Source organism: Eptatretus burgeri, chromosome 6 (genome assembly GCF_056783735.1).
Source record: "Eptatretus burgeri isolate ZD-2024b chromosome 6, Ebu_testis_v1, whole genome shotgun sequence".
Lineage (NCBI taxonomy): Eukaryota > Metazoa > Chordata > Myxini > Myxiniformes > Myxinidae > Eptatretus > Eptatretus burgeri.
Window position 1 is genome coordinate 3795146 of NC_140966.1, and position 13923 is coordinate 3809068.

At 42.0% G+C, this 13923-nt stretch overlaps 2 protein-coding genes across 18 annotated transcripts in view; one reads left to right on the plus strand and one right to left on the minus strand.

Annotated features, from left to right (window-relative positions):
• The window catches only part of LOC147024136 (trafficking kinesin-binding protein 1-like), a 142380-nt gene that overhangs the window by 27334 nt on the left and 101123 nt on the right, over positions 1–13923 (minus strand). For all 11 annotated transcript variants that reach the window (XM_085883733.1, XM_085883734.1, XM_085883732.1 and 8 more), the window contains one exon: positions 8832–8966. In XM_085883733.1, the coding sequence (XP_085739859.1) occupies positions 8832–8966 (135 nt within the window). The remainder of the gene's footprint in view (positions 1–8831; positions 8967–13923) is intronic.
• Positions 1019–13923, plus strand: part of LOC147024137 (uncharacterized) — a 74134-nt gene continuing 61229 nt past the window's right edge. The window contains exons 1-4 of one of the 7 annotated variants that reach the window (XR_015058887.1): positions 1040–1159; positions 1302–1493; positions 4046–4196; positions 6325–6671. Coding sequence is in view for 1 of the 7 variants with exons in the window: in XM_085883740.1 (XP_085739866.1) it covers positions 1394–1493; positions 4051–4196; positions 7316–7471 (402 nt within the window). In the remaining 6 variants the exon portion in view is untranslated. Of the gene's footprint in view, positions 1160–1301; positions 1541–1792; positions 1955–4045; positions 6298–6324; positions 6672–7315; positions 7472–13923 lie in introns of those variants that run through there. The other 6 variants (XM_085883740.1, XR_015058889.1, XR_015058892.1 and 3 more) reach the window with 6 other exon arrangements.

The following is a 13923-nucleotide window of genomic DNA, read 5'->3' on the forward strand; positions in this document are numbered from 1 at the left end:
GTTGTATATCCTTATGTAAATTTAGAATATCTCCTCCTCTTCTTCTTCTTCTTTCGGCTGCTCCCGTTTGGGGTCGCCACAGCGGATCATCCGTATGATCCGCATAGTGATTTGGCACATGTTTTACGCCGGATGCCCTTCCTGACGCAACCCTGGTCGCCTCTTACGACACAGGGATAATGTAAATTTAGAATATATCCCTATGTAAAACAGCCCCTGCTTACAGAATGCAACGACAATCTACTTCATCAAATATATAAAGCTTGTATTTATCCTGCATGCACATAGGATGCACCTGAGTAGTTGTTTGCAGTGCTCAAGCATGCCGGGCACTCATATGTATTAAAAAAGGAACATATATATATATATATATATATATATATATATACATATATATATATATATATATATATATACATATACATATATATATATATATATGTATTCTTTTTTTCTCAAGAAAATAAAAAGATGCATCCAACTAAAAAGTAACAAGATCTACTCTGCTAATTTAAAGGACCACAGAATCAGAATTTTTTTAAGGTGATAATATTCATTTTTAAGTAATAAACTGAATATGGTTTTAAATTCTAATGATTTTTTGAGGTGTTACATTTAAAAAAGCAAACCCATCAGGTACCAGCACTAAAAATTCCAGAAAACTGCTATGACGTAATCAAGGGAAAGATTGTCAGCACGCAATGGATAATGGCCACACAACTTGCTTCAGACTCGTCAGAAAGTGAATTTGATGAAGAATTTTCAGATCAAGAATCCCCAGATTACGACGAGAGTCAAAATCACTGTGTGGAAGGTTTTGTCAGACCGTACATGAATGAACCCGAGGTCGAGATGATGTCATGGGAGGGATGGGGCCAATCAAGCGTTTCTTTTTTAAGGGTGGGACAAATCTAGTGTAAAAGGGCACCAAATACCATTAAAATCTTCCTTTTAAGATATTTATTCAAGAAAAGAACAATGATTAAGTGGTCAGTGAAGCTATAATCTATTCATTTAACAAAACATGATTCTCTGCTTCTGTGGACCTTGAAGTAATGAACAAGCAAGAGCAGATCCAGTCTCAGGTGACACTTCACCCACTTCTTAACAAGCTTCTATTGGCCTGAGGAAGTTCGCTGGGAAGCGGGTACAATGTCACGTGAGACTGGTTCTGCTCTTGCTTGTTCATTACATAAATTAGCAGAGGAGATCTCATTACTTTTCTGGTTGGATGCAGCTTTTTCTTATTAAAAATGTATAATCTTTCAGCTCTTTAATATAAGATTTGGCTCATGGTGCAGTGGAGAAGATTGGCGTGTCTTGCTGTTGCTGCTATTTGTGCTCGTGGGCTTGATTTGGATCGTGGTGTGGTGGAGAGGATCGGCTGGTCGTGATGCTGGTGCTATTTGTGCTCATGGGCTTCATTCGGCCAGCAGTGCGGTGGAGTGAATCGACGGTTGGTGCTGCTGGTGCCATTTGTGCTTTTAGACTCAGTGAGTGTGATGAGGGTCGAACCGAGTGACTTTTGAACTGTGATTTTGTGAGTTTTGTGTGAGAATCAATTGACTTTTGTGAAAAGCATTTTCTTTTTGTAAGCTGAATAAGCACAAATTTAATGTATTAAGGAGAGCATTGAGAGCGGGACATAAGGAAGGGGAGGGGTGGTGGAAGGAAGAGTAGAGGGGGGAGTAGGGTGGGGGTCGGGATGAGTGCCTCGAGGGTAGGGGTGAGGAGTCAAGTGTGGAGGGAAAGCCAAGGGATGGGTGGGGGGGGAGGTGGAGAACGAGTGGAGAGAAAGAGGTGTTTGTGCATGAGCGCACACAAGATTACAACAGGCTTAGGGTTGTGGGTCCAGCAGGTCAGCCTGGGCAGCGTTGCTGATTGATGACCAGAACATCCCAAACTGATCAAGATGGTACTAGCTCTGCCAGGTGGTCAGCACTTCAGAAGTGAGGTTCGGCTCAGTGGTTTGAATGTGTGATCAATGAAGGGGGGGGGGTGGGAGAGAGAAAGGAGTCGACGTGGTGGAGATGATGCAGAGAAGGTTGGAAGTGTTGTGTGTGCAGGAGACCAAATGGAAGGGAGACGGGACGAAGAGGTTGGTAGGAGGATACAAGCTGTTGTACGCGGGTGGGGACGGAAGGAGTAATGGCGTGGGAATAATAGTATCGGAAGAGATCAGCAAGCACGTGGTCAGAGTGGAAAGACGGGAAGGACTGATAGTTATGGCATGGGTGGTGGGACAGAGGCAAATGGTTTGTTTTATGTTTGTATATGGGCCACAAACTGGAAGGACTGGGGCAGACAAACAGGAATTCAGGGATGCACTGGAGAGGATGATGCTGTGCATTGCAGGGGACTTCAACGTGTACATGGGAGCAGCAGAGCCGGGTGAAGAGGAATGTGTTTGGAAATTTGGTTGGGGACCAAGGAATAGAAAGGGTCAAGAGCCGGTGGAGCTGGTGGCGAGGAATGGGCTGGCCATAGCTGGTCCATTTTCAAAAGCGGGAAAACCACAAGATTACCTGTAGGACTGAACAACGTAGAACAGAAATGGATTTGGTAGTGGTGGTAAGGAAGTGACAGTTGTTGAGAGGTAAGGATTTTAAGGCAGTGGCGAGAAAGCATGTTACCACCCAACACAAGCCTGTTTGTGTTTGTGATAAAGATGGAGAAAAGGAGGGAGATTAAGAGAAGGGGTCAGAAAATTATTAGGTGGGGGAAGTGTCGGGGAAACGTCATCGTTGAGTCCAAGGAGAGGTGAGGGCTAGGTATGAGCAACTTAGCGAAGAAGCGGAAGGTTTGTAAGAGGAGTGGAAGAAGTACGGAGAGGCGTTTAGGGGAATTGCAGAAGTTTTATGTGGAAGGACGTCAGGAAAGGGTGCATCGTCAAGGGATAGAAACCAGGTATGATGGACAGAGGAGGTCGCGAAGGCAGTTTGTGAAAAGGAGGTATGGAAGAGAATAGTGAAGATCAAAGATTGGGGGAGGCAGCCGGATGCAGGGTTGCTGCACCTGTATGGGTAGAAGAAAGCAACAAGGAGAGCTGTGGATAAGGTGAGGAATAATATGGAAGAGGAGGTGCACAAGAAGTTGGAAGAGGATGGTGGGAGGAAGACAACATAAATTGGCTTGCGACAGGGATGAGGATGGTAAGGACATGAAGGGGGGAGGCAGTGAATAAGGATGGTGGCTGGAGGCTTATGACAGAGAAGGGTGCAGTATTGAAGGTGTGGGAAGGGTATTTCAAAGAGCTGTTGAAAAGGGAAGGAAGCAACGGCGATCTGGAGCGACCATGTTATGTGGATGGGAAAGTGAAGTTCTTGGACATCAGAGAGATGGAAGTATGGTTGGCATTGAAGAAGATGAAGAAGGGAAGAGCATAAACAACTTCCATGTGAAGTTGATCCTCCTTGTTTGTCCCTTGTTGAACCTTGTGTTGATCACGCCCCCCTCCTTCTCTGGGGAGCGGTGAATGTGTACTACCTCATGATCTGTCTGTGAGTGACTCATCCAGTGAGGTAGCTGAGCCTTATCAAGCTCATGTACAGCAGAATGCTCAGGATAAAATCTCAGTGTTGCTTTGATGAGCCCGTTTCAACTGTGCTTGTCACTTCCTGGTTTTAAACACCGCACATTGTATCGGTGTTTTAATACTTCCCTTCTGAGCGACCCTCTTTTCAAGTCATCCTTCAAAGTTTTTTGGGAGAGGGTTGTGTATCAACAACATGAGTTTTCCTAAAGGGTAGAAGCACGATTATACATCAGGATCAATCGTATTGCATTATGCACAGATCTATGCATGATAACATTTGTTTGGTCCGAGACTTGTGGGATGTGTGTGAATTCCAACAACAATATACTGCTCTCCTTTTTATTGATCAGGAAAAGGCTTTTGACTCTGTTAATCAAGAATATTTGTCTTACATCTTAAAACAATTTGGTTTGGGGCCATCTTTTATTTCCTGTGTAATTTTAATATATAATCACATTTATTATTATTATTATTATTAAAGTCAATGATGGTCTCTGTCTTCCTTTGCAGAATAGGAGGGGAATTCGGCAAAGTTGTCCCTTATCTGGAATCTTGTGCTCTTTGCATCAAGCCCCATTTGATTAGTCTACGATCCTTTCTTATGGGATTTCCAGTGACTCGATCAGAAGAGCCCGTTATTGTTTCGGCTTCTGCTGATGATGTATGTGTCGCTGTTTGCAACAACAATGATATTACTATGTTGTTCGAGTGTCTTCATGTTTACTCTCAAGCATGTACAACACAAATCAATTGGTCTAAATGTAAAGCAGTTTGGGTTGGTTATATGCCACCTTCTGGCCTTCCAACTCTCCCTATGAATTTGACATGGGGAAAAGAAGGTGTAAAGTACCTTGGTGTTTATCTCGGTACCCCTGGCTTTGTCAAAAGGAATTGGGACGGTTTGCTTCACAGAATTAGTAATAAGCTGACTAGATGGAGAGGAATTTTGTCTACTTTGTCTTTCAGAGGTTGTGCCTTGGTCATTAACAACCTAGTTGCCCCTCTGCTATGACACAAAATGATTGTCCTGCAGCCACGTGTAAAGGCGCTGTCACACCTTGACGATTTAGCCAGCGTATGCCGACTTATGAAAAATTTGTCTAAAACGCTGGCACACGTCGAATACGTTATGGGTAAGTTTTGGAAACATTGAGAGCATGCTGAAAAACACTGCCATATGTCATAGTACGCTGGCTTTAATCGTTATACTTTGCGGTTGTCCTCAAATTTTAACATGCTTGAAATTTTACGACGTATGCCAGCGTATGACTCACACATTCCGCATACGCTTGGCCATACGTTGTAGGCACGTTACGCGATCGTTGACACACGTTACTTGTAAGTTACTCATCAGTCGAAACACCTCGAGGTATTGTTTAGCATACACGAAACTTATTTCTAACCTATGAGTAACGTGTTGTAGGCACCTTACGCGATCGTTGACACACGTTACTTGTAAGTTACTCATAAGTCGAAACATGTCAAGGTAATGGTTAGCGTCAGTGTTCCAGACTTCCTGGTTTTTTGTTTTTTGTTTTTTCTTCGGTATGACGGTGATGTTGACACTTCGATTTCTAGTGCGGTTATAATATAATATAATTAATAGGCTGCCGCTCAACGATTTAAATCATAACCGCACGAGAAATCAAAGTGTCAACATCACCGTCATACCGAAGAAAAAACAAAAAACAAAAAAAAACAGGGAGTCTGGAACACTGACGCTAACCATTACCTTGACGTGTTTCGACTTATGAGTAACGTACAAGTAACGTGTGTCGACGTGTGTCAACGATCGCATAACGTGCCTACAACTTATGCCAGCGTATGCGGAATGTGTGTCATACGTTGAGTATGTCGAGAAATTTTCAACATGCTGAAAATTTGTCGACGTACAATGACGTATGCCAGCGTACTACGACGTATGACAGCGTACTTCATCGTTTTTCAGCGTGCTCTTCACGTATTAGTGGGGCGGATATGTAATATTTTTGGTGGAGTTGTGCACTTCTGGAAAGAAGCATGAAACTTTGCCCTGGGGGGGGGGGGGGGGGGTTGGTATGCCGATTTCAAAAATTGCGGGAACCACGATGTCACTCCAGCGGTTCTCGCCAAAAATTAAGAAATTCAAAATGGCCGCCGCAAAACACATTTTTGCCCATAAAACGGTTCTAAGTAGCCCGATTGCCTTAATCTTGATGTCTATACCTCTGTTTTTGAGGTCAACAAATCCAATAAAACACATGAGAAGACTCATAACCTACATCTTCATGCTGAAAATTTTAAAATATTGCTGTTATAACACTAATTTTCATAGAAACGTATCATAGTGATTTGCACTCAATCTTAATTCCTTAAATAATTGTGTTCATGCCACTAGAGCAGAAACCTGGTAAGGCTTGAATTTAGCACATTCTTGATGTTATTCATGCACCATTGTCATATAAATGCATAGCAAATTGTGCAAAAGTAATAAATGTAATAAAACACAAACTTTCATCATCCAATCTGATGTTGTTGTTTTACTCATTCATCATTTAATGCAGAACATTCAGATGACATTGGTGACTTTCAATGTCTCACATTATACGTGCTTAATTGATTCAACTCATTTCAGTGATTTCACATTTCAGAGCTTCTTTCAGTGTTTAGATACAAAGCACAGATTATTGATAATGATATTTCTCGTCAGCAGGTTTATAATCAAAAGTATCCGGACCTAAACGTGACGAGATGAACTGGAAATACATTTATTCAAGTATATTCACCAAGTTATCTTTCCTATTTTTCAGAAACCAGTGACTTCCATGTGGTGATTATCATCTAGCTGATTGCCATGTCCAAAAGACTTAAACTTGCTCCTCAGGCATTGGCAATTGGCTAACATTGGCTATATGGCCGTGGGGGGGGCGTAAATTCTCGATGTAAATGTGTACCGTGTAGCGCCACCTGGTGGTGGTGGCAGAGCGTATTACAATAAACTTTTTTTACCTGGGCAATGTTGAGGTGAAAGCACTCTCTTCGCAGAGGTAAATTTATTCTCCTTCCCTTCTCCATCCACCCCCCACCCCCCAAAAAAAAATGGAGGGGCCTGTCAAAGCCTGTCATTGTGTGTGACATTTCTAGTGGGAAAGAACATCAGGACAAACGGGGAGCAGAGGAGGGGGGAGCGGGATGTGAAGATGGGGACGGGGAGAGGTGGGAGGTGAGGGGTTAAAGCACTCTATGCATGGGTAAATTTGTCTTCTTTTCTCTCTCCTCACCAAAATTTTTTGGCAAACATGACGACTAATTGGTCTGTCAGTGAAGCGATGGGTAAGCTCTGCGAGTTCATTATAATTAAGCCGGATAGCGTGTCAAGAACCCGGGACCAATCCCAAGATTCCACCGAAGGTTGGGGCTCTAACATGCCAATCACGTGAGAAGGTGGGGACTCCCCGGCCGATGGACACAGTGGGGGCCCAAGCGAGGGAAAGGGGAGGGAGCAGAGACCCCATAAAAGGCAGAACACACGACACACGAGAGCTTCTCGAGTCTGCAAGTTCCTTGCGGTTTCTTAACGGGTTTCCTCTCTGTCTTCCCTTTCACTTTGCTTTCTTGTTCTCGCTTTTCTCTTTCACCATCTTTCATCCTTTTATCCACCCTTCCTTTAATTCTCACACCTATATTCGTCATTCACATCATTCACCTCTCGTCCTTGCAAACCTTCACATTGAGTCCTGGTTGCTATACTCGTGCTGCCTGGTTGCATCACCAGCCCCACTTTGCCTCACATACCTACAGCAAGCTCGCGCCGTGGAGAGTCCGTCACTGGGCGTATGGAAAAGGTGGAACATTGGTGGCATGGAGGAGGGACCAAGAGCAGAGCGTGAGAGGTTCAAGTGCAAGACCATCTGCTCCAGAACGAGGGCAGTGCTCACTCAACTGGGCTCATACAAGGTGTGCAGGGCCTGACACACAATCCCATCTTCTTCTTATCTCACATCTTATCTTCCCCCTCCCCCATCTCTCTTTTCCCACAGATGCATGTTTGGCGCCAGGTTAATGTAAAGTTGATAAGTGACTGATAAGGATCTGAGGGTGTGGATGTCGATTAGGGGATAAGGGGAATGTGTACATAACTGAATATTTGCTTGTGAATCTTCCTGTACATATATGACTGTGAAACCTGTTTTGTAACTACGTGTATTGTTGTAATATATGCTTGAACCCATTTCGTGGCTTGACTTAGTCAGTTTATGTTGATGGCGACATAAGGCTGCTGAGGGTTGGTCAACCAAGATTTAATTGAGCTTGTAGATCGCCACGAGAAGCAATTACGCAACAATTGGTCCCCCTCGGCCAACTAATTAATATCTTTTATTTGACTGCTAGCTCGGTACTCGCTCGTTTCCTGGCCTTCTTTGTATGGTAACACGACATTAGGCGTGGGATCCCGCGGAGAATTATGGGGCGGCTGGCTGTCGTGGTTTTCTAAAGATGCACTGTCCTCTTGGAGTGATCCGGAGATGACGTCTGTCACAATATGATGAAGTCGACAATTAGGGAAAAATATAAATATAGAGCAAGTGTGACCTGTCAGCGCATCATAATGCCTTGTACCTTATGCATGAAGCTAAATAGAATTTTGTAGAATTCTTAAATCCCACATGGTTCAACTATTGTTGTAAATGAATGTCAAAATAGTTATCTTTTACATCAACTACAGAACCAAATAAATCACTGAAAGAAAAAGAAAAGGCAAAACACATAATGAAGAAATTGTTTAGTAAAAGTAATGTTCAACACATTTCGTAGTTGTTGAGGCAGAGGAGCACGAAACAGCATGAAAATGTCAATATATAGGAATTATTTAGGAACATTTCCCTCTTTTTCACATCTCCTTGATTGCTAAGAACATTTTCCCCTCATTTCAAAATACCCAATGCCTACCCCATTGCCAGCAGGCAACCCAAGGGGACATCTATATATTTTACCACAATGGAAAAAAAGTCACAGTGATGGTAGGTGGTGGGGGTGGTGGAGGATTTTTGTGGAATTAATTAAGAAATATGAGAAAGAGAAGGAAGGAAAGATAAAAGAGAGAAAAGGAATGATCGGTGGGTAGAAAAGGAAAAGAAAATTGGGAGGAAGGAGGTGAAAGATGAGGAAAAAAGGGAAGAGGAAGTAGTTGCCATATCGTGGGGCATCCGGGATGGTAAGAGGTGTTCTCGGTTTAAAACATTTTACCATTTTTGCACACAAAATTTGTAGATAGCTCCAAATCACACCGACTGCACTGTCGCTGAAATTATCTCACCATGGGAAAGATTCCAGAAGAGTAAAAGCGACGTGGTGTGGTGCGAACAGTCTTGCCACGAAGCTGCTTCATTTCCTCTTGTGCTTCGTGCATCATCTCCAAGCACTCCGTGTAACGGTCTTCAAGCTCCTGGAGCTGAGATACACTGGCATGGTCAGGTTATGAGCAAAGAATTTTTTGTCACAACATTTTTATCAGTTGTGTAATAAGCATTAATGTGCCTGAATGTTGTCAATAACTTTCATATTATGTACAAGCTTCCAATGAGCATTAGACTGTGTTAAAATAATATAAAATAAAATAAAAACGCAAACACTATTTTCTGCTTGTTTGTCCCCTACCAACTTCACCGGAGAAGACCATGGCTTTGCTCTCTGACTGTCAGCCTGCCTGTCCGTCCCACCTGTGTTTTTTCAGACTTTTTTCCCCATACCCTTTAACATGTTCAACTGAAACTTGGTACATGATTTTATTATGATAAGTTACAGAAAAAGTTCAAATTTCAAGGCGTTTCATCAATTTTTTCACAGTTATGCCCTTTTTGGACTTGGAAAATATCACATTTTATACACGAGTCAGTGTTCAGCTGCCCTGACGCCACCCCGCTGCTTTACACCCATTGGCTGGACAGCTGGCCTGACTCCACCCCAATAAAATCATGCACCACCATTGCATGAAGCAGTACAGATCGGCAGGCCTTAGGCCTGGGTGTAGTCTATGGCCCAGTGCAATTGGAATGATACCAGGTGTATAATCACGATGTATTCAGTATTTTTGCATAAAAGCCGTACACATGTTTTTGCTTCATGTATGTCCGTGGGGTTATTACCTCTGTGATAAAATAAACTATAATTGAACTTATAAATGGGGTGGAATGCTAATTAACCTTGATAAAGCTAGTGTATCAGAAATAATTTAATAAATAGAAACTGGAAAAAGCTAATAGGGAGGTTTGTCCATGGTGTGCACACTCTTCGCTGTACTAAAAGCCATTTGTAACTTATCTATACTCCGCTAACCCACACATGCCATAACCAAAGTGTCACATTCTCTCTACTCCCTCGTCCCGGCTACCTCGAGTGAGGCTCAGATAAAGGAGCCATTTTTCATGCTGTGTTTATGATTTAAAACCCTACAAGACCCATCTGCACTTTCTCAAAGCCTCTCTTTGTTTGCAAGTGATTGATCAGTCTCTGAAATAATGCTCATAAAATATAACCACGCCATATATAATCATAAAATACAAATCATAAAAGCATTGCGCGGCGGAGGTATGCGCTCTACCGAGTGCCCTAGTTTTTAAATATGAAATTGTTAAGGCCAAGAAACAAACAAAACACATTGGGTTAGAGAGTTTCTTCTTCTCCATTTTGGCTCCAGTATCGGCTCGAGCTTGAGTTGAACGCAAACAAATTAGTATCTTCCGAACATTCATTGGGGGACATGTATTGCAAAGCAATTCTTGCTCTTGTTTATCTTCAATGAAATGCACATTTCGTTTAATTAAATCAACCAATCAGTTTTTGTGAGAGGACATATTCCATAACTTTTTAAACATCAGAAAATCTTCCTGACAGAGTGATTTCTAGTTTTCCTCCAATCAGAAATCCAGGATGGAGTGCGCATGTCCTGTGTTTCCTTCAATCAAAAATCCAGGTGGTAGTGAGTCACCGAAGCAGTCACTTGTTTGAGGCTAAATTTTTGCAGCTCAAAGCCTATTTTATAATAATTATTTCTTGTTTCCAGAAATCTTTGCTCAGGAAGGAGTTTGGTGGTGTAATAGTTCGGGTGTAGCTCTGAATCTGGGAGGTCCGCGGTTCGAACCAGGCCGAGTTATACCATTTAAAAGGGATCAGACCCAGACAAAGAACCATAGATAGGCAATGATTTCACAGGCTTGATGGGCCTAATGGTATCCTCCTGCATTGAAGTTCCTTGGAAGGGAACATATAATATTATTAAGGTACCACATTGAAGGCTGTTAGCTAAGGTGAAGGCTGTTAGCTAAGGTGAAGGCTTGCAGTGTGATTGATAGAGTAGCTTCTTGATTGGAAACTGGGTTTGTGATAGGAAGCAAAGATGGCTGTGAGTGTGAGGATGTTTGGCTGGGAGGATGTAAGTCATGGGGTACTTAGTCGATCAGTAAAGGGACGATAATTATTCATAATTTACATCAATGATTTGGATAGTGGGGATAAGAGTCTGTTTTCTAAATCTGCAGATCACACAAAGCTTGGAGGTAAGATAGATAGCAGAGAAGGGGTGATCAGATTCAGGAAAGTGGAGATACTTTCATAGATTGGGCAAGAGATTGGCATGGTAAAGAATCTTTTTCTTGTATTTGATAAAAGTATAGCACATTGAGAGATTTAGTAAAGATGATATAAAGTAAAGCACATTGAGAGATTTAATCAAATGTTATGTGTGCAATATATAATATGCAATTTTATACATGTCATATGAGATTTTATGAAATATTATATGGTGAAGATCCGGATGTGGAAACGGCTAATATAAAATTCTAAGTGATTCTTCACCATTGAGAGATAGGGCCAAAAACGATATACAGTAAACCCTCTAATATCACGGGTTCTACTTTCGCGGGTTTCTACCAATCGTGGGCAATCTATTGTGTTCCAATTTCGTAAACGAGCTAATTCATTTTGGCCAATCGCAGCTTTTGAGCTGAGATGAGTCATTGGTTGCGTCCGCATGTACGATTACCTCCCATGACGAGCCTTTTCCTGTTTCTCACGCACTATTAATTGTTGTAATCAGACCAGCATATGGGAACAAAGCTAAGTTTAATAATTAATCGTCATCGAACATGAAATGAACAGGACCAGTGAACGGGAGAAATTGTTGCAGATTCACCATCGTTTTCACAAGGCACTGGGAGCCGAAGGCTCCAGTTGAACCACAGCCCATGAAACGAATAGAGGTGAAAGGATTTATGTTGGAGAAAGTTTTTAAATGCCAAAGAGAAGGGATTATTTTGGAAGAGGATACCATCTCGTACCTTCCTGTCCAAGCAGGGAAGATCTGCTCTGGATCAACAATGTGGCTAAGAATCGTTTCACCCTTCTTCCATGTGGTAATGCAACGGGCGCCTTCATTGTGCTCCCGATGATCGAACAGCCATCGCAAGTTCAACATCCACATCTTTCTAACCTCCATCATCTTCATCCCAAGCTAAAGGCGCTGTCACACCTTGACGATTTAGCCAGCAATGGCAACGTATAAAAATGTATGAAAAACGTTGGCGTACGCTGAAATTTTGATGTTTTTTTAAAAAGTTTTGGTCGTATTCATAACGTGTCGGTCGTATGCATAACATATTAGTAACGGGCACAGACCGTTTCGTTGTCTTATAGATAACTTATACCAATGAATGCTTAGCCTGTTGTCGGCGTTCACAACCTATGCCCAACGATAGTTTAACTTAGGCATAGCGCGCTGCACGTATCGCCAACGAACTTGTGGCGTAGCCTGTTAAAAACCTGCCGCTCGCCGATTTAAATCATAACCGCCTGAGAATTGGAAGTGTCAACATCGCAGTCACACCTTGATGATTTAGCCAGCGTATGCCAACCTATGAAAAATGTGTCTAAAACACTGGCACACGTCGAATACGTTATGGGTCAGTTGTGTATACGTTAAGAGCACGCTGAAAAACGATGAAGTACGCTGTCATATTTCGTGGTACGTTTAGTAGGTCGTGAAATTTCAAGCATGCTGAAAATTTTAGGACGTACTCGCCGTATGGCTCACATGTTCCGCTATGCTGGGAATAAGTTGTAGGCACGATATGCGATTGTTGAGACACGTCGACACAAGTTCCTTGTAAGTTACTCATAAGTCGAAACACGTCGAGGTAGTGTTTAGCATAACCGAAACTTATTTTCTCCGTCAAGGCACATTTTCTTTTTTTCTCCTTGGCACGTTACGAAATATCTGAAGTTGTTGTTGTTGTTGTTGTTTTTATTTCTTTTATTTTTTTTTAGTCTATCACGAATTTTAAAATATATTCGGACATTTGCTTTTAAGTTTCGACGTCGACGTGACAATATCCTCAAACAGAAAATATTCACAGAGGAGGAACTAAGATTAAGACATGAGAAAACTGAAGAGGCAATCGGACGTGGCGTAACGGCACGTGACGAAATATAGGAAGTTGTTTTTTTTGGGGTTTTTTTTTAAACGCTGCCAATACGCCATTATACGGCAGCTGTAAATTAGAAACACGTTCAGTAAGTTCTGTGGTCGTCCAGAAGATGTCAATCAAATACGTCTACATACGTCAATATGCGTTGGAGGTACGTTACACATAGGTTCAAAGCACATTACTCATAGCTTAGAAATAAGTTTTGGGTACGCTAAGCATTACCTCGACGTGTTTCGACTTATGAGTAACTTACAAGTAACGTGCCTCGACGTGTGTCAACGATCGCATAACGTGCCTCGACGTGTGTCAACGATCGGGTAACGTGCCTACAACACGTTACTCATAAGTTATAAATAACTTTCGGGTATACTAATCATTACCTCGACATGTTTCGACTTATGAGTAACTTACAAGTAACGTGTGTCGACATGTGTCAACGATCGCATAATGTGCCTACAACTTATGGCCAGCGTAGCGGAAAGTGAGAGTCATACGCTGCCATACGTCGTAAAATTTCAAGCATGCTAAAATTTGAGGACAACCGCAAAGTACAACGATGAAAGCCAGCGTACTACGACGTATGGCAGTGTTTTTCAGCGTGCTCTTAACGTATACAAACTTACCCATAACGTATTCGACGTGTGCCGGCGTTTTCGCCCAATTTTGCATACGTCAGGCATACGTTGGCTAAATCGTCAAGGTGTGACAGGGCCTTAAGTCTTGCGTTTTCTATTTACGACAGAGGACAGTACGAACAAGTGCGTAATATGTATATAATCACCCACCTCGCTGTTTTGGAATAAATGAAAAAGGTAAAACTCGTGTTCTTGTTTAATTTACACTGTATTTATTTTATTTACATGTTTATTTCAATGTTAACATGCTTCTTTTTATATATATTTACATGTTTATTTCAATTGTAATGTA